The sequence below is a fragment of the Dermacentor andersoni genome, chromosome 6, assembly GCF_023375885.2.
Source record: "Dermacentor andersoni chromosome 6, qqDerAnde1_hic_scaffold, whole genome shotgun sequence".
Lineage (NCBI taxonomy): Eukaryota > Metazoa > Arthropoda > Arachnida > Ixodida > Ixodidae > Dermacentor > Dermacentor andersoni.
Genome location: NC_092819.1, coordinates 48,094,078 through 48,119,817, shown reverse-complemented (window position 1 = coordinate 48,119,817; position 25,740 = coordinate 48,094,078). Strand labels below are relative to the sequence as shown.

The 25,740-nt window shown below is 45.6% G+C and overlaps 1 protein-coding gene across 2 annotated transcripts in view; it reads left to right on the top strand.

Annotated features, from left to right (window-relative positions):
- Positions 1 to 20,324, top strand: part of LOC126522045 (cytochrome P450 3A24-like) — a 281,688-nt gene extending 261,364 nt beyond the window's left edge. The window contains exons 1-4 of one of the 2 annotated variants that reach the window (XM_050170827.3): positions 10,900 to 11,380; positions 17,540 to 17,729; positions 18,834 to 19,042; positions 19,128 to 20,324. In XM_050170827.3, coding sequence (XP_050026784.1) covers positions 11,204 to 11,380; positions 17,540 to 17,729; positions 18,834 to 19,042; positions 19,128 to 20,123 — 1,572 coding nt within the window. In that variant the 5' untranslated portion in view covers positions 10,900 to 11,203 and the 3' untranslated portion in view covers positions 20,124 to 20,324. Of the gene's footprint in view, positions 1 to 10,899; positions 11,381 to 17,539; positions 17,730 to 18,833; positions 19,043 to 19,127 lie in introns of those variants that run through there. The other variant, XM_055066225.2, reaches the window with a different exon arrangement.
- The last annotated feature ends 5,416 nt before the right edge of the window (positions 20,325 to 25,740 follow it).

Here is a 25,740-nt window from a genome sequence, read left to right as displayed (position 1 = left end):
TATTGGGATGAATCGCAAATCCCAATCGCAATCGAGTAAAGGCAGCGTAATTCGACCAAGCGGCACGCATGATCTCCCCCAGCACCCTGTAACAAGCAATTAAGGCTACTAAATATTAATACGTGAAGTATTGTGAATAAAACGGAAGTTTTCGAAATACTTCTGATGCAACATGATCCTCACATCACTGTTGTTAGTGAGACTTGGTTGCACGATTGATGATGTCTGTGATGATGTCTTCCCCCAATCCTACCCTGTTTTTCGTAAATACAGGCGCACTTGGGAAGGAGGTGTAGCAATCTTAGTTAAAAGCCATATCGACGCTGTTTTAATGGGAAATGTTGACGAACTAGAATGCATACGTATAAAGGTGACTTGCTGGGGTCACAGCGTAGTTGTATTTGGGCTGTACAGGCCACCAGATGTCCTCCCAAAATACCTTAGCACACTGAAAAATTACATGGCTAAATTTGAAAATAAGAAGGTCTTACTAATTGGTCAATTAAATTTACCTGGTGTAGACTGGGAGCGTCTTGGTGCTGGCATTAACATCCCAAGACGTGTTAACATAGTTTTTGACATTATGCTTATGCATGACCTGTTACAAGTAGTTCACGTACCAACGCGAGTACAGGGTGATTCCACCTCAATATTGGATCTTGTGTTTATTAACAGCAATTTCTCACGCTGTGGTAGTAGGACAAGGTCTCTCTGATCGCAACTTCGTGTACGTTACCTTTGTTCTTGCTCCAGCAGCCAGCCATAAAAATTCATCACCTCGTTATCTTAAAGACTACTCCAAACTACTACAGGCGCGAAGGCTACTACAGACTACTACAGGCTCGAAGGCGAAAATTTGGATTAGAATTTCTTTCCCGATTCCTGAAAAAAGAACTAGCACTAGATGCAACAACATATTTATCATCCTTAACTAGCAAGCCCACTCGACACCACAGTGAATACGCCCTAACCTCCTATTTTGCTCGCATAGGCCTATTAAAATTTTCTTATTTCCGGAGAACAATTAGTGAATGAAACTGCCTTACCAACGCAAGGGCTAAAACTGCTAAGTAACCTTTCTGAGCCTGTATTATTGTTGCTTTTTTTATCGTTGCTGTTTCTTTTGTATTTCTTTTGTACTTGTATGGACAACCCTGCTTGGACCTTGAGTCCGCAGTATCGCATCAATAAATAAAATAAAATATAAAAATATAAAAATTACCATCCATCCAACTCTACCTCACTAGGTGCATGACAGTGTTCTCTTTAAAATGTGTCCATCAATTCTTCTTTCATTCCGAACACCATGAATTTTGGGAGTAAGAGTCATTGCACTTATGCCTAGACAAACAACAGCCTTCTAAGGTTACCTTCAATGAGACTAGACATGCAGGTCCTAGACTTCTTTTCTGCCACTGGCCTTGAGTGCTGAAGCTTCCAGCCAAGTTATCTGAAAATGCTGGGTAGGATGCCCGCAGTGAAGTATTTTAAAGTCCCAGTCCCCCATATGAGAAAGCCGTCATGTCTGTAAAAACAAACGAACGTGACAGGAGAAAGAATTCAAAGCTAAAAACACTAACATACGCAACGTGGGTACTGCAATGGCTGCATTAAGGCAGGAATTAAAGCCCCAGAAAACGTAATCCAGAAGAGCAAATGACACTGGATGACTATGCATTCCCAATAAATTATTACTGTAGCAACAATTACGCACAAAAACTGCAAGATGTGCATTGCATCTTGCCGTTTTTCTTGTCTCTCACACCACAGAGAACCGTAATTAGTCACCACTTAGTGCGACCGACCGAGCTTCTTTTGATACATCGCGTCGAGACGAGGCTCGAAAAACAATACTCGCTGCCAGAGCAGGGGACAAGCAATAAAATAAATTGCGCCAGGAGCCATTCCCGGATGACTATAGACGATAATGAGACTGGCATTGCAGAAACGTATACGACGCATTGCACTGCCACCGCTGAAACGCGTCATGTGTGAGGCAGGTACTGCAGCCGGATTCCTCACCCACGCTTCACTGTGGAGACGCCACGTCATCTGGCGGTGCCGCCGCTAAGTACGCGCGTGGCGCATGCCTGAATATAAATATACTCCAACGAGATTGCCTGAATATAAGTGATTTGGGTGCGATTCCCCCCAGCGACGGATAACATTCTAAGGATTTTTTTTTGCCAGAAGAGGCACCGCATACCCAATGACCCAAGTCGGAGTGAAAGAGGTTCATTGTAGAGCAGATGGGATAAGGTAGGTCAGATAAACTTTACTGAAAGAACAATTAGAAAAATCGCTAATGGTCGGGGCCCCTAGTCCAGGGCTCCGCTGGCTCTTGCCATCTTCTCCGCTAACTGGATCAGCTCGAGCCATGGTCGTCGAGGGCCGAGCTGGGCAGCCGTGCCTCGCAATGCTCCCTCGTGGCGTTCGTGTCGTGGTTTTCTACGTTGTGTAGCATGCGCTCCCACGTAATGTGATATAGGGCTGGTGTGCATCCTTACCACGGGCATTCGTTCCTGTAGGCTGTGGGGTGTATGCGATGTAATACGTGTAGGCTCGTGCGAGTGCCTTTTCTGGAGCCTACGCCAGGCGGCGGCACATGACCAGCATGGCGCAGCAATTCACGTCCGCCTACTTTATATATCTGGTCTGGAAATTAGTCGCGCCTCATTTATTCATAAGTTGACTAAATAAATGTTTCAAATATTCGGGGATAGCGAAACAATTAATTCCTGGAACAATGAACTATTTGCAGCGCGTAAGTAATTTTGTTGCCAGAAACAAACAGCTCACGTTAGCTCCGCAATAGATTCGGGGGTTATGGGAAACGATATTTTGCCTCGGATTGGTTAATCCTTATGTTAAACAAATAGTTTATTGCTTCTTAATTTTAACTGACTGTTCTTATCCATTACTCTGGGCTTTCTTGCAGCTAAATCTCGTCAAAATTGTACAAAATTCAATGGTTTTAACATGTTTTCTTTCGCGCCCCTATATTTAGAGATTCAGGCATGAAGTGTACTTCACCATGCACCTTCTGGCAATTAGGTCCTCAAGTGAATATTTTTTTCTCTACCTCACGAAAAAAAATTGTATAAAGCTATAATAACTATGTTTTTCACACCTCCCTTGTACTGCTTATACTATACATTGGCTTGCTTGGAAATGACGTGCTTACACTAATCCGTAGTCCGTAAAATGCCTCTTTCTCCACACTTCAAGACACCCTTCTATGATGATGATGATCATTAGGATGACGATAATGATGATTTATTGACATCCCCTTTGAAACAAAGCGGTGACAAATAGTCACCTAGCCTACTTGAGTTAATCAGGCATGCTATACATGCTTTTCACTTTAACAGTTTTGTACACATCTCCTTAATCTTTCTTTCTCTTCCTCAAAACTGCTCTATCTATCTTGTACCGCTACCTATGCTTATAACGAATCCGGTCGTATCAATCTCCTTCCTGCTTTTTTTTCCCTCCAATACCCTTAACGTCTCTTGCTTATCTCGACTGCTGACCGGTTGATGCTTCCGTCCTATTTAGATCCAAGCGCTTACAGAAGGTTTACGTTACCAACGGGTCTCGCATTTGCATTCCACAGGTACGTAATGAAACGCTACCTGTTAAAGCGTGGTTAAGTTGTAAAGGTATCTTTGTCTCCTCGATTATTTGTCGTCTCTGTGATGTATGGGAGTCTCTAGAACACTGCTTCAGTAGCTGCTAGCATGCTATATTATTTTGGGATGTTCTCCAAAAGACACTTAAGAACATCATGATCTAATTCTTCATGCTATACAATGTCATACCATACAACAACTATAATGTGCGTTTTGACACACTCTTATTTATGGGGGCTGCGCAGTTTTTAGAAAACTCCCATGTTAGAACGGAATGCCCAACCGTCTTCGCATTTATATTTCATTCAAATAATATTGCAACTGGAAGTCTTCTATAATCAAAGATCCTTCTCACCGAACTGATCTCCACTATTGAAGAAGTGTTTGGTGTATTAATTTGGTGAAGAAGTGTTTGGTGCATTAAACTGTTAGGTGTATTAATCGCGCTTTCATGTCTGTGTTTTGTGGCTGTAGACGGGGCAATGACTGTTTTGGCCGCTATGCATACAGGGTGTCCCAGCTAATTTTAGCCAGAGCTTTAAAATATGCAAATGCCACGTAATTGGACAGAACAAAGTTAATGTTGTTTGTCGTTGCTTGGAGACAGTCAAACAATATTTTGTTCATTTCCCCTAATTACATAATTAGTCTTAATTCATTAATCAACTTCTCAAGCCTTATAATTAGATAAAAAATCTCAATAAGAAAATTGTAGAGCGGCATGAAAAACTCCCGATACAGCTTCCTGTTCCTCAATACGTGCTACAGAAAAGTGTTTTTCCGAGCGGGCAAGAATCCCGCGAATACACGCAAAGTGCCTCGAGCGGCCAGCCACCCAAGTGGACGTGAAAGAGGGCAGATACAAGCATACCGCAAACAGGGTGAAGTTCTCAGAGAATACTAACCTCAATAAAAGCAGTATTGACGTGGGTGCGCCGTATATATATATATATATATATATATATATATATATATATATATATATATATATATATATATATATATATATATAGAGAGAGAGAGAGAGAGAGAGAGAGAGAGAGAGAGAGGGGGGGGGGGGGGGGGAGAGCTTGGCATCTATAAAGGCTGCAGCTACTGCTTTGTTAGATTTGAGAGCGTGCACCTGACAGTGGCCGCTTTCAAAAGTGGGAGGCGAATGGTTTACGTTTGTAAAGGCAGATCGCGCCCGCTTCGCCAAACTTCACAGCCTGCCATCCGTCAATGCATGGCTCGCTTGTCGCGGACGGCACAGACGACGGGTCGTTTTAAATCAAGTTTCATTCATTCATTCATTCATTCATTCATTCATTCATTCGTTCGTTCGTTCGTTCGTTCGTCCTTGACTTTCACCCTTCTGAGTGTGGATCCGCCAAGAGTCTGATATGACTGGGTTCGTCCTTACCTGAGCCATATGACTGGGCTCGTCGCAATACATTACGACTACTGTGCGCGGTGGGCATTTTTTTTTTCGGTGAATTCTCAGTTATTCGCTACTGTCAATACGATTGACCGCATTTCACCATTTATGCAAAATGTTTATTGCAATACATATCTGTTTGGCCGCAAAGCTTATTTAAGGTTAAGGACCATTACGCAACGCATATAATAATCTTACCACGGATTCCACTACCTTTATTTTTGGGCCAAGCCACCTATTATTGCTACTGCATATAAGAGTACTCTTTCAGTACGCACATGCTGTGTCATGTTTTTTTTTTTCTCCTTTCTCAGACGCATAGCAGTCAAGCGCACTGCGCCAGGGAAAATAATGTAGTAAGAAAATTTGCCTGTAAGAAAACTCGCGTTATATTAGTGCAAATACGGTATGCCCTGCCAAGTCTCGATCGTGTGGCTGTTCACAACATAGCCAAAATCAGCTAATTATAATCTCTGTTGAGAGAAATGGCCTGCAAGAAATTACTATTTCTGGCTTCTTGACGTTGCTTCGCACTGTTTCTAACACACAGATGTTCGCAAGGAGGACTGCTGAATTATCAAACGTTAGTACATATACGTTAACTGCATGAAGTACCTCCCCCCTCCCCCTTTGCAGTCACAAGCACTAAAACGCGCGCGTGAGTATTATTGGTGGTTCCGCTTTGTGCGTTGTGCCACCTGGTTGCGTGAATAAGAACAGACCAACCGGCTGAGATCTCACGATCTCTTCGCCCATCTTGGAGGCCTTGGCCATGTACGTCGCGTGCTGGGGAGATGGCGCCCTCTGACATGCATGTTGAAATACGTTAGCTGAAACTTGGAACTGTTGCCGCTTCACTGGGGAGTCTGCTTGTCGGAATTTGCCGAGCATGAGTTACATATTTTGTTGCTGCTGCTTCGCGAATGACTTTGTAGGTGCGCGTGAGCATTTCTGGAACCGTGACCCTAATTAATGTACGAGCCATCTTAACCCGCAAAGCACCGGTTAAGGAAATCATTATTAGTTACAAGCAGAGGTGGTCAAATGCCCACAGTTTTTGTCTTCCTCTCTCACCCTGACGCTCCCAAGCCACGTTCTCACCTCACATTCACCCTTGCCTTGTAAAATTTGCCCGCCCTTACTCACCCTTAACCTCAGCACGCAATTTTTTCTCTAGCCCTCACACTCACACTCTAGCCCTCACACCCGCTGAGTTTTCAGCCATCCCATCCCAATTTACGTAGTCAGCCTAGTTGACGTCAGTTGGGCGTGCTATCCGATCAGCTGGCCAGGTCGCGTGTTTGACAGATTTCCAATTTAATGGTGAACGGCAGTTGTTCGTTATAATTGGAATGTTAACCTGTGTCTGTAAAAAAGTAAGTGAAATAGAATACATGACAATTCATCACTACACTCAAGCACATCCTGCACACAGCAAGTGCCGTCTGCTTACATTACAACGTTCTCCATGTTGACTTGAGCTTCGTGGTCAGTGCTAGTCTCAGGCTCTCTTTTCGCCGTCACCATGAATCGCCCTTGTTATGTTGTAGGCTGCAAACCTCGCGATAGACGAGTAGTCATGCTGCGACATCGTGTCCCTCTGCAAGGCAACATGCGAGTGGAGTCGGACTGGCAGTATCCGATCGGTGCGAGCACCTACGCGTTTGCGGCCGTCAATTCACGCCGAAGGATCACTACCACAATAGAGTTTAGTGTGTCCGGCATTCGGATGAACGCAAGTGCAAGTGAACTGGGCGTTTTGCGAGATGAGCGGGGGCCACGGAGTGGCGGAGGCTCAAACGTGAATGGCCTGCATGGGGCAGCCACCTGGTGGTACAGAGCTCAACCAAACACACAGCTAACATGGCAGTAACCAAGTGTGTACTAATTCGCTGCTGGCGTAAATTTTCGGCACGAACGTAATCGCGAACACGTTGTCTTTGTAGATGTTCAACATTTTTACGCTTAGTCACAGCAGTAGTAGCTCTGTGTTTGGCCAGTTAAGCTCTGCGCCGCCATGTTGCTTCACCGTGCAGGCCGCTCAGGACGCTCGCGTTTACGCTAAAGCCTTTTCATCACAGCGGTAGTATTATGGAGGGGCTTTAGATTTGTGGGGTTCTCACCCATGCTCTTGGGACAGAGGAACGACATCACAGTAGTGCAAACAATCACAAGGGCATTTATTGCACCTTTCATAGATCAGTGCCTGCTAGCCGAGTTGCTATCTCCAAAACATGCCGATGGGCGCGCGACAAATCGCGGAAGTCGGACTCGCCGCGTCCGGATAGCGAGCGAATATGTTCGCCCCATGCTGGATCCCAACGCCTGGTCGTTCGCGCGTACGTTGACGCGAACGGTGGCGCGTTCGAACGAGCCCTCGCGAGACGGTCTCGCAGAAGCATGGATCGGCGCACGCGCGGCACATCCGCGCTGCTTGCCGACCTCGAATCAAAGAGGAAGAGCCTTCTCCTTTCCGCGCCCAAGTAAACCAGCCGGTAGGCGGCGTTAGCAGCGCAACACTCGCGCCATCTTTTGTACTGCGCTTCAACCAGACCGACTGCCGCGGGCATCATGCAGGCCACGCGGCGAAGCCGGACTGCGGGATGCGGGAGCTTTGCGGAATACGGGAGCTATGCGGGAAAACAACGCGTGAGAGTCGCCCCCCCCCCCCCCCCACAATTTACAGCTCCCGCCCATCCATCAAAACGCCCAGCTTGCCTGCGGTTACCGGAATAACGGACACACTCGGCGCTGCGAAAGAGCGTTGGCAACGCACGCTGCTTCGATAGCTCTCGCGGGGTATTGACGGCCAGGCGGCTAGCGGAGAGGTTGGAGAGGCGTCGCGCATGCTCCAAGACAACCGGAAGTAGACGTCACGACGTCACATAACGACGCAAAGCCAGCAAAGGCGTAGCTTATAGCCTCGATACCTCGGTCAACGAGTTGAAGAGAAAAAAACATCACTAGGGTGGAGGATAACTTGTAATTGTCCTTACATCTCTTAATATGAGGCGCTTCACCTTAACTGTGACGTTAATGTTTTGCTGTAGCTGTGCCCTACGCGTCTACAAAATTTGTCCGGTCCGTTTCAAGCACCCTTTAATTGTTGTAGTTTCGCGATAGAAACTGTGTTTTGACGGTGCTAGTGCACATGGGGCAAGCGAGAGTGTAGCAGCAGACAGTGACATAGTTTGCACTATAGCGACATATTTGACAATGCGCACACATAAAGACTGACAGAAATCGACATACTGGTACAGTTTGGCAATGATAATAAGATCGTCATGTATACGTAAAAAATTCACGGTCAATTTGTCGCTGGACAAACATAAACATATACAGTTATAAACGAACAAAGATCCACCTCACTTAGATAGTTTGAGGTCTGTGCTCGTTTTGAAATATTGCCACTCGTGGCTTATTGGCCGTCATAGTTGTACTCATAGACTTTTGTAGATGTGCCTCCGCTTCACTATTGGCTGTGAGGTAGACGCATCGAAGGTCACATGCACGTATTATTGGGTTTCAATCACGTGGCACTGCAGACTGGTAATTATTATTTACATTTTAACAGTGCATCACTCTCTTTGCACACTGCCGCACACCAACTATTTTTCGAGTAGAGAGAAGGGAGGCAAGCACCCTTTCTCTCTCTCTCTCTCTGTATATATATATGTACACACATAGTCAAGTGTTCGACGAAAACTCACCTGGCGAGGAAACATATAGGTGCCAAGAAACGTGCAGTCGCCAAGAATAAAAGAAAAATAAAGCACAGACGTTTCGGGCCTCGTACGGGTCTTCAAACACTGACACCACCATGACTAATAAAAATCGGGACCCTCGGTTAACCCCCTCTCCTCGTTTACACACACACACACACACACACACACACACACACACACACACACACACATATATATATATATATATGTATATATCAGTGCGAGTTATCTCTGCCTTCGACAAACCTGATTGTCAGTCACCCATAATGAACCATTATAATCCAGTGTCGCCGCAATTCTTTAGGCGTGTCGCTGAAGCGAGACAGGATAGTCGCTAAAATTTCTAATAAAACTGTCGAGTGGATTTTGAATAACGTATGTGTCTTGGGAACACTATAACATAAGCTAACGTGATGTAAGCCATGTAATTAGATTTTTCACCTTTTTATAATGCCCCTGCAGATGATGCGTGAGTGGCAGGGAGTTGCTGTTAGATTCCACCTGTGTCTGGTGGCACATCCAGGTGACAAAGAAATTACTTTTGACGTGTCATGTGTCGTAGTGCCCATTAATTGGAACAGCGATTCCTCTGGGACAGGATATGTGAATTCTGGCACTTCGTATGTGTTTGGAACTTCCGCACAGTTTGAAGTGAAGCGGGTTGACGTCGACGTCGCTTCCTTGGCCCCAGTAGGTCTGCTCAGTTTCTACTAAAAAAGTCAACACCACAAATTCAGGCATAGGCGTGTGCACGTAAAAACCACAAGGGTTGGTTTTGTTGTCTGTACTGACGATGTCGTCCACGGGATCCCTCGACCCCTTGACTTACGATAGACATTATGCTTAGAGGAAACTAGTCGCTGTCTGAGTGACGCGCTTAAAGAGCGCAACTTCCAGATGTCAGCAAAAGAAAATTTAGGTACACACAGCCGATATATTATGGATGCCAATCACAAAGTCAGAAGTTGTAAACAAGAGTATGGGAAGTCCTGCGGGTGACTGTATAACAATTACGAATAGTATCATTTTATACGATTGCAATAAGCGTCCGCATTTCTCTGTATGATGTTTAAAAAGCAAATAAAAAAAGTTAAACTACGATTCACTTCTGTCTATGGCAAACAGCTGCGTCAGCACACCTTTCACCATCCTCACTAATAAATGTAGCAGTTTCCAAAAACAGCGTAGTACACCGCATATCTCTCCCTCTGGTTACCCTCCCTGCTTTCCCCTTTCTCCTCTCTCTCTGTGTCTCTCTCTCCAAAAACAGCTATACATTTCAGCCTTTATATAGTCTCATCTCAACGATATCATTTCATATTCTCTGTCTATTGCTGCCCTTCTTTTTTTTCTTTTGGTTTTGTGCTTGTACGCACTGGGTTATGTCGCATACACGCCATGCGCACGCAGAAGCAACAAAATGGAGTTAGTCAGCGCTTGTTTGTGTGTCCCCGTATATTTTCCTTTCCTTCCATGTCTATCGCGTTGCTTTTTCCTAATGCCCAACTAAGTTGCCAAAGCTTCCGTCCTCGTCAATTCGAAATTAGCCTCAAGCGGGGCATGTTGCCAAAATACTTGCAGCTTGAGTTCCGACCATGGAGATTTCGCGGCGATGGGTCGCAAGCATTATTGGCTTTTATCCAGTCTCAAAGCGCCAACGACGTTTTTTTTTTTGCTTTTTTCGAATCCTCTCATTCGGCGCATGACGGGCATCATATATTTCGGAGGAAGTGCATTGCGACTACGCTAGCAGTCGAGACAGCCGACAAGGTGGCACTCAGATTACGTGTTTGCGCCACCTATTCCGCGCTATATACGAACGTTTCTGCCCTGTGGAGATACACCTCAACCGTCCAGCCAGACATTGTATTGCTGCCTTGGATTACTACGCCCCAAACTTGCTGGCTGCGTCACAGTATAACTGAGGACGCATTTGTCAAAGCGTTCATACTTGGGGGAGGTGGAAGTGGCCCACTACTTTTCCGCAGGTGCGTATTTGCCGTCTTCCTTTTTTTATTTTATCAGGTCATTTAGTTTCGTACAAAACGTTTCGTTTTGTACCACAAATCGGCATTCAAAAGGAATTGTTACTCGTGCTGAAAAAATGTTTGGCAGTTTCAAAAAAAATATTGTTTCATGCTAACTATAGTAACACGCACAGTTGTTAGTCGCAAATGGAGCTTGGATACCTTTTCCAATTTAGCACACTATTCTTGCTGACAAGCACCGCCATTTACCTACTGCACTAGGTTCCGTTATCTATTATAAGGCTGTACGCGAGTTATGAAAAGTCTACTTTAAAAAAAAAATCTATCATTGAGGTTATGTTCGACACTCAACCATCCGCATACATTTAGGCACACTGTGTATAAGTAAGGCAATTCTCGCTTCCACGATGGCTGACAAATGTTTCTTTTACAGCTTTTATCATGGAAAAAACGGCGTTCCTAGTTGCAGCTCTTGTTGCTATCTCCGCGGCCACAGTCGTGCTCTGGGTGCTGAAGCGTCGTCGCAGGCACAGGTTGTTCAAAGATCTCGGAATCCCAGGGCCGAAACCGGACTTCTTGTGGGGAAACTTGAAGCAAATGGACCACAGACGCATTGAGGTGCGTGAAATATTCTTAGCGTACGTTTGTATCCTAGAGCATAGCAGGATAGCTCAGCGTCTCCGTAGAGGACGTGCATGTTGTATGCCATTAGCTGAATGTAAACGCAAAAGTTGGACGAAGTGTTCTGATTCGCAAAGTTTATTATTTCGGCAGCATTGGGTGGTGGGAGGGGTCACCTGGGACGGGACGTAATGTGACCGACTGCCTCAAAGCACAGCGCTTTGCCACGATCATTGCAAGCATTCTTTGAGACGAAATCGGCATCCAAAACTTTCCTCTCACATCATTTCTCCTCTCCCTCTGCGATTTAGGGCACTCTGCCGGGCGCCATTGCCATTTGAACGATGCACTGGACTCTCTGACAGTTTTGCAATAAGATCCTTCCACAGTTGACCACAACACCGTTACTTGCTGGGACATTGATTATATCTGTCTATGACAACGAAACCTCAGTTCGCAATGGATAGTCGTTACTACCACCCAGAATATATTAACATCAATATTAAATTTTACCACACGTTGAAATGTTTTAATCTGAACCTTCAATCTGCTGTCAACAACGCACTTGAACTTGTCCGCTTGTTCTCGCGCTTCAACTTAGATTTCAATATTGCCGTGTTCACAGAAAACTCCTATACTCAAAATTCAGCCTCATAAACTCGCTTTCATAAGAAAAACTTTTATTTAAACAGGACAGCAATATTTCGTGGTGGGGTATCGCTGTTATTAGACAAAAGAAGAAAGTCGCAAGCGAGCTCATTGACAACATTTCTGTAATTACCAATGATTACGAAGTCCTTACCATTAAAACACGGCATGTCATTATCAGCACCATTACCTACCACGTGAAGGAAACTATGCTTTTCTCCTATCTGTTTCTAGAAATCTTGCTTAGCCATTTTATTACCAATCACTGTGACATTGTGCTGGGCGGGGTTTTCAATGTTGTTATGCTTCTCGACACCCACATCGCGTGCCCTGCAGTCTATTGTCGCGCCTCAGGGCCTTACCAATGCCTTCAGTGAACCTACTCAAATTACGTTACGTTCCGGAACTAAAATTGACATTCTAATAACTAGCTTGGGAACTGCTCTCTTTTGTGGCACCGTCTTGACGGCAGTTAGCGACCACCTGGCCTCTTTCATGTCTTTACAAATATCATGCCTGACTTCCGCAGAACTAGAGTCTACAAGTGGAAAAAGAATTCATTTTAGAGCCCATGGAAAATAAACATATTGTTTTCAGTTTGTTCATTAACTTACTTCACAGATGCCCTTGACTCTATTCCACTCAATATGTTATTTTTTATAATAGAGGCTTATGGCTTTCAAGGGCACTCGTACCCTACCATTACTGCGATCGTGCTTCAGCCAATGTAAACAGGACGTCGAAATAAATAGCGCTCCTTAGTGAACTAAATATTTTGTATCAGGGGTGCCTCAGGGTAGTATTCTTGGGCCATTTCTTTTCTAACACATACATTCACGACATCGTACTCACTACAATGGAGACTAAGTTCATCATCTACATTGATGACACAACATTACTTCTTTCCGGCCCTGACGAAGCCCACTTAGCAACTTTAGCCAACAAAGCTCTCAAACGTTTCTTGGATTTCTTGGACCATTCAGAAATGGTCCAAGAAAAAATGTAACAGTTTCGCCCGACAGGCGAAGCATCGATTGCGACAGCAAATTATTAGACAGCTATGCGAAGTAAGGTTAGTTGTTTTATTAGCTGCATAAACTGCTGCAAACATTCGCGTACTAAAGAAATTAGCAAACAGGTTGCCACGTGGTGCACAGGCAAACACGACCGCATCTCACTCAATGACCGCGGACAACCGCTGTCAACGCTGGCGTGGTGAGGAGCGGCAGCAGCGGCGAGCGAATTACCCTTCGTGCTGCCTCTCGCTTCAACGCAAACTAGGCGCGCGAGAACGCAGCGCACACGAAGCCATCAGCTATCTCAGGTCGGCTAGCTTTCGAACCCAGCGCAGATTGCCTTCAAGATTGGACATGCGCGGCCGCGTTCAGCCGTCGTAGTTGGAGTACAAGAGAAGAAGGGCACTAACCTGCCCAATCCGCTCTGTCTCCTCCTAGCGCGCTAACATCTCCCCGCACCGCCCCCCCCCCCCTTCCTTGGCACGCTTGAGAAGACGGCACTCACAGAGGGCGACAAGGCACAGCCGCATCAATCCACCATCCAAGTTGGTTCAGCTGTCCGGAACGCGGTATATCCGGCTGCTGTGAACGTATACTGAAAAAATGGGAGGAACTCAAGCTTCACTTCACCATCTGCAAGGACAAGTACCGTTGCTACGACTCTGGGATTCTGCCCGAAATGTATCGGGATCCTGTCGACAAGCTGTACATCGTGTTCCTGAACCCATTGCTGCAAGAATTCTCAAGCATCAATAAGCTGTTCCAACTTGAAATTGGAAATCCACTGAAACTCGTTGATTGCCTTCAGAACCTTTCCCGGTCATTGATTTGCAGAGTGCTCAACGCTTTGTACATCGCAGCTGCAGGAGAAAGACAACTAGAAAATCAACCTGGAGGACAGTGCGACCCACCTTCTGCTTTCTGCTGTGGACTTTGGAGTGCTATTCAACATCGAAGTGACAGCATCCAAACTTAACGCTGAGCAAGAAATAGGCGTTAAATTGAGAAGCCGGGATTTCATTTTTGAGGCTGCAAAGCTAGTGCAGCTTAGGCTTCCTCCCAACATTCAGCTTTGGCATTCCATGAAATCGTTCTCGCCCGAGAACGTATTGAGCCAGGTAAAACTGCCCCTTCCGGATGTGCCTCTCCTCAAACTGTTCGAAGGAGATGTAGGACTCCTGGACACTCAGTATAGACGGCTGTGCCTCCTTCCTTGGAAAAATGTAAACAAGGACGGCGCATCTTTCTGGGTAGAAGTGCTAGACTTCAATGATGTAAGCGGTGAAATTTGTTTCAAGGAAATTGCAGACTTCGCTCCGTCGTTGTTGGCCATGCCCCTTAGCAACGCCGATGTCGAGCGCGTGTTCTCACACATGAACCTGCTGATGAAGCCGCGCCACCGAAACAGAATGAAGAATCCTATGTTGAGCGGCATCCTGCACGTACGTTATGGTCTAAAGTTTCGAGGTATTTGCTGCAGGCACTTTCAACCAACATTAAAATGTTGCAGCTATTCAACTCTAAAAACAAGCATGGTTCCGAAGTGGACGCGGAGGATTTTTCTGATGTGTAGAAACACATCCGACGATGACTGTGTGTATTTGAGCCGTGAAATCAAACATACGCTGGAGGAGTCAGCAAGTAACTTCATTTATGTACTGGCAAACGCGCAATGAACCGGGTGCAGACTACCCTGGAGACTATGTTAAAAAGTACATGAGTGTTTTCGCTCATTCTTGTGGGTATTGTCGCTGTTCAAAATAAAGTGATTTGTTCACCTTCCCTTCGTATTTGTGCCATTTTTCGATACTAGAATTAAACGATTTCCAAGAAAGAAAATTTGTTATCTTCCGCTTCTTTTGGGCTTCTCAGCAAAAGTCGCGCCGCTTTTTTTGGGCTTGTTTCGGGGTGGTTATTTGCTTGTTTACTCGGCGGCATCTGGCAACTCTACCAGGCAGGGAGTGAGGAGAGGGAGGAGGTGCGATCATCTCCGGCGGCTGCTACGGCGCCTCGATGTCCTCCTCGCCCGCCGCTCCGCACAGATTGGACACAACCGCGGCGTTTGCCACGGCGTTGGCCACGCGAATCACGGACGCCGTAGTAGACGCCTTTTGGCGGACGCCGTCGGGATGTATTGCCGGCGTTCGTGTGTCTTGAAAACGGCGTGCGACGTGGATAAAGTGCGTGCCCGCACGGGCCTCATCTTCAAAGCGATCTGAGATGTTTGCAGAGTGCGCGTTGTGCCGGTAGCTTCGTATGCGCTGTGCTTTTTAGACGTTTCGTACGCGTTGAAGTGACATATGCACACAGGTCAATTGGCTCGCGGCTGCTGCCGCGATTCCTAACTCCAGCGTTTTCAGAGACTGTTTACGCTGTCATCGAGCGATGTGTGTTCAAGTTTACCTGTGCGCGAGTGACACCATGCTGGTTAATTTAGTTAAAACACGTTGACGGGCTTGTTCATTTAAATCTATGATAGAATGTGTAAGCACGACTGTTGAAGGGCGTAGAAAGAAGCAGACACACGAACACAGAGCTGTCTCCGTGTGTCTCTTTATTTCTACGTCCTTGTTGAGTCACGTTTACGCATTCCATCATTGTCAATTTAGTTATTAAGCGAATTTTCATAAGTTTATATGGCCGATAAAACTACTATCCTTACTTCGTACAGCTATCTACTAATTTGCTCTGACAATCGGTGCTTCACCTTTCCGGTGGGACTGCGAGTTTTTTCACCGCCACTACAATCTGACAATGGGTCATTTTGATTATCAGTCCCTGACAGCCGCGGACTGCTTGCGACTGCTGTCCCACATTCGATTTTCTCCAACAGCTTCGGAAGCTCCACCCACCAGTCCGAGAGCTGCCACAACCGCGTTCGTTTTTCACGGATCGGAAGTCGGGAAGTGCCCGCGGACTCTCGGAGCTGTCAACAGATGTTTCCTAATACAAGCGCAAGCAGCTGGCAGAAGACGGGCTGCCTTTAAAAAAAGAAAAGAAAACGTGGGACATTGCATTCTGTGAAGTTGGATGACCAACGAAGCTTTTTAGAGCACGTCACAGAGGTGACACAAAATCTTTACACAAAGCACCGTTACATTGCTGCTTTGTGTACCATCGCGCGAGTTTTTCACGAGCACTCTGATTGTTGCAATTTTAGACTTCGTGTTCTTTAATGCAGAAGCACAGCGGTAAGGCTCACATGCTTGCTTTTCTTGACGTGTTTCGCGAAATCTGTCACGCTTATTGCTATGTGCGTAGTAAACAGGCTAATTTTGCTTTTCGGGTGAGTGAAGCAGGTGTGTGAGGAAGCATACCATATTTCATGTGGCTATTTCACGCCGGTAGCTGGGGTTGTATAAAGCTAAACTTCGCCGATTGCTGTTTACATAAATGTTGATTCGTTTTGTTGTCAAATTCAAGCGCTTGCATTTTGACGCGCAGGATTAGTAGACAGTGTTCATGTGCTCTGTCCTAGACACGCATCGGGCATTTAGTAAAAGGTCTCAGGAGCTTTGAGAGTGTCAGCGGGTGCTTTCTGCGTGAACAGAGGCGTGGCACGACCACGATGTTGCTTACGTCCGTGTAGAAATTCCGCTTAAATTTCGCAGGAAATCGGCTAGCTTAAGTACAGCGGTTAAGGGGAAATAAGAGCGAGAGCGCGACGTAAAATACCTTTTACGAAAACGTTCTATGCGCTCATCTTGCGATTCCACTATGAAAGCTTTATGGCTGCGTCGGTGACCTAGCCTCTGAGAGTGTACCATTTCGGAGACCACGATAGTGAATTCGCCGGTGGGGTCGATCTACTAGTAGCTAAGAGCAGACGACGGCAACCAGGAAAGTGACTTCAGGTCACGGTGCTTTTTAACGAACCCCCGACAGCTGGATGACGTGACTGTGAGGCGCAGATCTGTCAGGGCTACTCAGACCGGAAGCCGCAGACGGTTTGCGGACAATCCGGAACTGCTTAATCGATGAGGCCCAATATATCTACGTTCTCATTTACTCCTTCTGTTACTACATTCCATGATCACTCATTCCTGCTACCCTATGGGCATCGGCGACTGTCTTTGATATGTTCGTTTTAAGTAACGCTCTCGCTTTCTTCTGCTTTGAAGAGTAATGATCCGAAGGTGAGACACGCTGACAAGGTCAGCCTTTTTTTTTCCTTTTGATCGTCCACTTCCTCTACTTATGTAATTTCGTTTTTGAATCTTGAGGACAATTTCCACCTTGCGCCGTGCTGTCTTTGAACGTAAATTCTTTGAACATTCACGTCTTCTTGCATGTAGCTTGGCTGGTTTGCGCAGTGTCACACAAGAGTCTCTATAACGAAAAGAAGCCCGTGACATCTGTTTCAGGGATGATTCCTGTATGAGTCAGTCCAAATGCAAAATCTAATAATTACTGATCAACATTTCTTAAAGTGCTGCGACGTTGTAAATGAGTCTGATAGGATAAATGACATGCAAATACTTCGTTGCTGCAGGCTCTCGTGCAGTGGAAAAAGGAACATGGAAATCTGTTCGGCGTCTACGTCGGGAGCGAGCCTTTCTTGGTCATCACAGACCCACAGATGGCACACGAGTGCCTTGTCAAGCAAGCCGCTATATTTCAGGACAGACCGACATCTTTCGTGGATGCGGAGCCTTTCAAAAGCAGCCTCTTTCAGCTTGGTGGTAAGCTTCACATTTTCGGTGGAGTCATTAGGACGAAGTTTATTTTCAAGAAAGACTGAATAGACATGCAGAAGCGCCACCTAGGAAGCTTTTGAGCTTCATGTTGCTTTATTGTTACTGAGTGTAGGAAACACGTTCTTTTTCTTTCTTTGTCGCTAACAGTGAAGAAGGAACAAAGCAATGTGAGATACCCGTGTTGTCATCTTCTTGTAGTCTTGTTATTTGCTCTGTATTTTTTTCAATCTTGATGTTTAACAAAATATTCCAAATTCACACTCTATGTGAAATTGTCAGGCCCCCTTTGTCACTGTAGGGCTGTATGATTGAAGCCGGGGTACACCAACGTAAATTTTGTTAGCAACCTTTATATTATGTCTTTCACGCGCTATACTGTATGTTTTTTCTCATACAACACCGAAAAGCCGGCAAATAGGCGAAAAATTCTACGTACAGGGGAATGGCGCCAATATCCGACGAGCACGAAGAAAGGTACAAAGATGGCATACACAGAGTTTTTGTGTGCCTTAGAAACATTCTTGCACGAAAAATGACATAACGAGAATCGCAACAGCTGTCGGCGCCGAACTGAATGGCGCATTATTTTACAGACAGACTCGCACTAAACATGTCTCCTGAATAGTGTTTGTGTCATAGTTATGTGCAAGAAATGGTGGCGTGAAGCAGTTAAGTTTTGCTGCGTGTGTAGCATGAAGCAGGCGCGCATGTATGAAATATTTCATGTCTTACTGGACGCAGTCAGTCCTCCACAACCACCCCTCACCTCTTCGCTAGAACTTTTGTTATTCTGCACTGATTTCTTGATTCTTTTTCTTTCTATTAAACAATATTACCGCCTTAATGTGCGTTATACAACCAGCCACAATATCGATAACAAGCCACAGTGCAATCGATATTTGATAAGTATAGCATTTAGTGGATTTTATTGCCAATTACTACTTTTGCACAGGAAAAAGAGAATAACGAAGCGGTTGAATAAATAATATCATTACATGCAGGGAGTTTCCAAACAAGGCGCTTACGAATAAAAGAACCTGAACCGCATTTCTTCTTGGTTTGCAGTGTATTCTGTATATCTGTTTCCAGGTAACAAATGGAAGAATGTGAGGACTGCGTTGAACTACGCTTTCAGTTCAAACAGGATAAAGGATCTCTCCACAGTAGCAGACTTTAGTGCCACTAGATTTGTGGAGAAGATATCTTCGATAAGCCTGAGGAGCGGACACGTTGAAGTGTTCGATCGTGCATTGGACTTTGCTTTCGACTTCATCATGAACGCGGTACTGGCACAAAAGGTAAGTGCTCCTATCTGTGTTCGTACATTCCTACTCTTGGGAACACTTCCACATCATCAGTTCAATTCGCTTGCTTCTTCGACAGGTGAAATCTCAGCAGGGCTGCAACGAGCCAATTCTGGAGTTCCTGAAGCAAGTCTCAAAGGACATGGAGAACTCAGCCATTGAAGTGGCGTTTACGGTACCCGTCATACGGGCTGCCCTTACGCTGATATATCCATTCACAAAGCATGCTAAAGCGTTCAAAAACATTATGAGCAATGTGCAACACATAATCGAATTACGCCGTTCCGGAGAACTCCCGAAAGAACCCAGCGTGCTTCAGACGCTTCTGGGCACAGAAGCCCTCGATGTAGCTCAAAAGAAACGTGGCAGGCTCAACAAATACTTGAACGACCAGGACATATCGTCCAATGCGGCAATATTTCTGTTGGCTGGCACAGAGGCTACGGCTTCCGCGCTTTCTTTTCTGATGTATCTCTTGGCAAGACACCCAAGTGAGCAGGAAAAGGTATTCAAGGAGATGGAAGACATTTTTCCCTCTGAAGAAGGAATCAAGCTGAACTTCGACGAGCTGCATCGGCTAAAAAGAATCGACATGGTGATCTACGAAGGACTTCGCCTCTACCCTCCCATCCCACTGTATCTGATAAGGAGTTGCTGTCTGGACACGACTGTTAGTGGACAGTGCATTCCAGCAGGTGTCAATGTAATGGTTACACCGTGGCTCATCCATCATGACCCTGAAGTTTGGCCGGAGCCTGAGAAGTTCATCCCAGACAGGTTTGCCGAAGAAAACAGTGAAAGTCGCCTGAATGGGATTTATATGCCTTTCGGAATGGGGCCCAGAGTGTGCGTAGGCCAGAAGTTAGGATTCCTGGCGGTGAAATCAGCGCTCGTTAAAGTTCTTCGAGATTTTAGGCTAACCTTGTGCGACGAGGCCGCTGGGCCACCAACGTTATCGGTTCCTAGCGTAATACTCATACCTGGAGGAGGAGTGAGGGTCAGGCTGGAGCCCAGGACACCGATAGCTTCGAGTGAGCGGTGCAAGATCGGCAATGGTGTGTTCGTGGCAGCTTAGGTTTGTGAGAGTAAATAAGCAATTCAGGAAGTGAACCAGCCTATGTATCATGCATTCTTGCACATTTACTTGTATCACACTCGCAAAAGCGCAAATATGAGTGAAAGAGAAAGGCATATAGACGCGCACCTAAGTGATGTCTTCTTGCCTTTCACTTATGCCTTTACGTTTCTGATGCGAAGAATTCTTTGCAAACTTGAACCGCCTGGAGTATGTCTGTCTGTCTGTCTGTCTGTTTGTCCGTCCGTCCGTCCGTCCGTCCGTCCATCCGTCCGTCCATCCGTCCGTCCGTCCGTCCGTCCGTCCGTCCGTCTGTCTGTCTGTCTGTCTGTCTGTCTGTCTGTCTGTCTGTCTGTCTGTCTGTCTCTGTCTGTCTGTCTGTCTGTCTGTCTGTCTGTCTGTCTGTCTGTCTGTCTGTCTGTCTGTCTGTCTGTCTGTCTGTCTGTCTGTCTGTCTGTCTGTCTGTCTGTCTGTCTGTCTGTCCTTTTACGTCGTGATGCCGTCGTGGTCGTTTCTGTAAATATATCAGAATAAGCATGGAAGGCTTGACATGCAGGCACACATGAATCACTTTTCATGACATCAGTGCCATGACGTATTTGTCATGCCATTTATGTCGGGACATAAATAGTATGCATGACATGCGTCCATGACCCGACATTGATGGCATGAATGAAATATCTGTCATAACATTAATGACAACACATGCATGCACATCTCATGTCGTGACATCAATGACATCACTTACTTATCATGACATCATGTCATAACATAAATGGTCTGAACAACATAATGCCGTCGTAGTCGTTGGTGCAACTTGAAATGTGTCAGGATATAAATTACAGATGCATGAAAAAACATGGGTTACATGACATAAAAGTCTTGACATGAATTACAAGACATGCATCTGCATGTCATGTCATGACATCAGTTACATCACTTGCTTGTCATGGCATGTATGTTATGACTTAAATGGTATGAATGTCAGGATGCTGTCGTGGTCCTTTCTTTAACTTGGTGTATATCTGTATCTGAATGACGTGGCACACGTGCATGACCTGACATGAATGATATGGCCTAATTTTCCCCAGATAAATGACATCCTTGTCATGCCACGAATGCCATGAATGGCATGAAATGTCATGTACGTCGTGAGAGGATATCAATGTCAAGACATGAATGAACATGTGATGCCATGTCATTCTTCTCATGTCATGCACGGATGTCTTGTCACACATATGCTGATACGTATCCATGTAAAGAAGCGTCCACGACGTCATCAACTCGGGTCATTTATATTGTCTCCAGAAAAATAGAAAGCATTGGATGGCTTACGGCAGGCATTACCAAATCCTCAATGAGAGCTTACCACTGTCGTTGAAAAGAAAAGTGTACAGTCGTTGTATTCGGGGGACTAGCAAAGAAGACTAGCAGGACGCTTAACATTAAGAGACAGGAAAAGACCGGGAAAAAGGGATAACCGGTAATGTATACTTGACACTATCAGAAAAAGAATAGAGCTAGGCAGGCCATGTAATGCGTAGGGTAGGTAACCGGTGACACATTAGAGCTACCGAATGGGTTTCAATTGAAGGGAAGCGCAGTTCAGGACGGCATAAAATTAGGTGGGATGATGAAAGTAGGAAATTTGCAGGCGCCAGTTGGAATCAGCTAGCGCTAAACAGGGATAATTGCAGATCGCTGGGAGACTCCTTCGTCTTGCAGTTGACACAAATATAGGCTGATGATGATGGTGTTGATTTTAAATCTGCGTGATATGACATGCTGCGTGACATGAATAGTATGTCATGACATACATGTCATAATGTGAATGCCATCAATGCCATGTATGCATACATGGCATGTTTGTAGGTCAAGCCATCACATAATTCCCATGCATGTATGCATCCATGTATGCATCTACGGTATCACATTATTACCTTGACGAAAGCTTATACCGAACCAGTGGACCAAGTTATATTTTAAGTTGGGCCGGTGGCTGTACGCTCCTGCTCGTTATGCAATGATGGTCACTGGATCGTCATTAAAGCTTCGTAATCCGGCTTTCGCCTCTGACTCTCGAGTGCTACCTGTGCGTAAGAAAATCCAGGCATCTCGGCAGCAGAATACCGGTTGGTGGTTGCATGAAAAGCAGCAGGCTGGCAACTGCCATCAGCGCCGATCACTCTGAAGTATGCAGAAAGCGGCATCAGTGGTTTGTCAGCAGGAGGATCGCCACGACGCCTATAGCTGTCCTCCCGTTGCGTGCCTATCTGTGTAGCACGCGTCACCGGAGGTGGGTGACATAAACACGGTGCAGCTCTTCCCCCCCCTTCCCCCCCCCCCCCCACAGCCTCCGGTCCACCCAGGCCTACTAGGGAAGCGATCATCCTCGGCGTCGAGAAACGTATACGCATGCGCAAAGCCATGCTATTTCCTTGTTATTATGCACTCAAGGTCAACCGGCCTCCGCGTGTGGGTTATCGAAACATCTCAGCGTTGTACGAGCCAAATTCTTTAGCCGTCTTCTTTACCAATTGATTAGGCCACTTATTGAGTCTGCGATCAGGCCGCTGCCCACATAAATATGCCAGAAAGGAAAACGAATGTGTTTACCTTCAGATACGCTGTTACTTGGACAACGTGAGAAGAGTCATGTCAGCTTCCCCCCTCCACGCTGTCGCCTTTGAAAACATCCCCGGGCCAACTGTCATTGAGAAGCCTTGGAGGTCGTGTCTCGTATCCCGTACACGCACAAGCGGGAAGTTACTAAAGTCATATATTTAGATACCTAGGCGGCAATACCTCGTCTACTATAATGATTGTTAGCACCAAGCGGCTATTTCTGCCAGGATGTGGAACCAGAAAAAAAATAACGGGTTGATTTGGGTTTCGTTCAGGGCGTTCCGATTTCCTTCCGATTCAGTTCTGGTTCGGAGAAATATAAATATATAACGGTTCGGGCAACACTTAACCGGTTCGCGAACCGGTTCAGCACAGTCAACTTGATCCTAGCCTATGGCGAAATGCTCCAAAGAAGTGCTATCCACGTGTCCGCATGGCACATTTGCAGGTTCTGCCTGGCGGTACAACGAATGGGCTTTCTGGCACATGGGAGAAAAAAATCGCAGTTTTTTGCATGAATACACGTTAAGCTTAAGGTTGTACAGCTGCAGGCAACAATACGCAGAAGAACGCTCACCTCAGGCAATGTCGTCGCAAGAGTGTGCGGCACGCGATGCGGTGCCTTGACGCGTTCTACTGACATACATGTGCACCGCGATACAGTGCGATCACATCTGGCGCACGATGACACTGAAAGTTGTATAAAAAAAGGAACAAGAGGTCCTAGTTGCACGTAGTGGAGTACTTAGCCTTCATTGAAAGAGCAAGAAGCATGCTATAGCGGGGCGCATCATTTTGAAAGAATCCGAACATGACGACTTTGGTCAAATAATATATTTATTTGTCTAAATCTAAGCAGCGAATTGATAGGCTGCCCAAGACGAGACATGTTTACTCAACGGCTGCTACCTATTGTGCTTAACGTGCCTCCTCCGGTTGGTCGCTGCGGAAATCAATCGTCGGCGCGAGAACTACGGTCCTGCTAAAGAAGAATTATTCAGGCGGATATTTTATTCGAACCCATCGATCTCATGTACTGCAAAGTTATGCCCCGGCAACTGGACCCGACCTTCAAACGTAGAAGCTCCGGGGAAAGCCAACCCAAAAAACGCACTTGTGATACCGTAGGTGTTTTTTTCTCTCGAGACATGATTGTTTGGTGGTGCAGCAGGCTGCATTGGTGGCGGGATGAGAAATTGGTCAACAGAACATTTTTGTCGTGTGCTAGTGTAAACTATAACTCATATGGCCAAGTGCCTTGTTAGGTCGTACAACTCACCTTAATTCTGCGCATCCTAATGGACCATTCTTGCTTCCTTTTTTTTTAGCATGAATGTGTTATGTGCCTGATTATAGTCAAAACATAATGCGTCATGACCGTCATGATCTTTCATTGACTGCGTGAGCGATCTGTGTGAACCAAAGCTCACTACCGCAAGTGCCGTGGAAGTGTGCACCACCGAAGTTGGTGCACTGGCCGATAGTTTAAAAGCAACCGGGGATATCGACAAGCAGCAGCAATATTCGAGTGGGGGGAAAAGTCCATGACAACCTATAGCTGGAGACGTTACTGCATCTTAGGTAGGACACGCTGTATATATTATTACTATTCTAACGAGACCTGACGATGCGAGTAAGAATCAGCTATGCGCCTTTACATACGGCGGGTAGCCCACTTGTACATGCTCTTGAGAGTTACGCATATTAATATGCTCATTCATCATATCCATTGTTTCTGCTTAGCTACCCTTTTCCGGCCATGAATGTTAAGTTGTAAAGGAAGGATCGAGCGCCCTCGCCAGCCCTCACAGCCTACCACTCGTCAGAGCTTCTGTAGCCTTGTCATTTATCCGGGACATTTGCGCCATTCCCTATGTGGATCCGGCAAGGGTCCTGATATACCTGTGTTCTTCATTTCCAGGCTTAATATGCTTCGCTGCCTTTCTTTCCAGTATGGCTATGCTTTGCAGCAGTACTTTGAGTGTACTGGGCACGTTTTGGTCTAGATTATTTTAGTACATAAGCATTCTTTGGCTTGTATCCCAGCCCCGTCACGCGAAAAGTGTGATGCCTTTTATCAGCGCAAGAATGCTTAATTAGAGGAGCTACAACATTTATTCCTTATAATTGTGTAAATGTAGATGATTGGTATACTTACAAGCGATGAGGAACAATTTAGACCAACAAATAAGAATAAAAAAAGCCGGCAGATTACATGCCCTTTGTGAATCGATGTTATGCTATGCACTGTGCGGCGAGCCTACCAAGTTAACGAAACAGCCATGAGAGCACCAAGACGTAGGTGGCTCTTTCACGACCTACTTGACACGAATGTCTTGAAATTCATGTCATCACATATACATTATGTTCGTCGTTTCATTACCTACGCGACAGGTATGTCATGACATTCATGCCATGGCATATCGTTTATGTTCGTCATACACTGTTGTCATACTATACCAATTTTGGTACGTACCAAGTTAACAAGACGACCATGAGAACACCAAGATGTATACGGCTGTTTCATGACCTACATGACATACATGTCATGATATTCATGTCATGATCGATCATTTATGTTTCTCATACACGCTAGTCATACTATGCCAGTTTTGGCACATACCAAGTTTACGAAACGAACAGGAGAGTACTAAGACATAGGCGGCTAGATAGAGTGCAATAGTGATAGTGTGATAGATATTGTCGAAGTGGCAAATGTTCGCTAAGAAATGCTTCGCATTTAAATGAGAATACCTATGGGGGTATATGGGGTTCCATAGAAAATGCATCGGGAAGCCTATAGTTAACATGAAGGTGGGCCAACTTGAAATTTGAGAGTGGGCCAAAATAAAATTTGCAATGAGCCGACTTGAACTTGCCAGTGGGCCAACATAAACCGGGGGGCGAACCACTTAAATTTCGGGGGTAGGCCCACTTGATATTTTGAGGTTGTGGGAGATACGGGGTTCTCCTCCGTACTCTTGGGACAAAG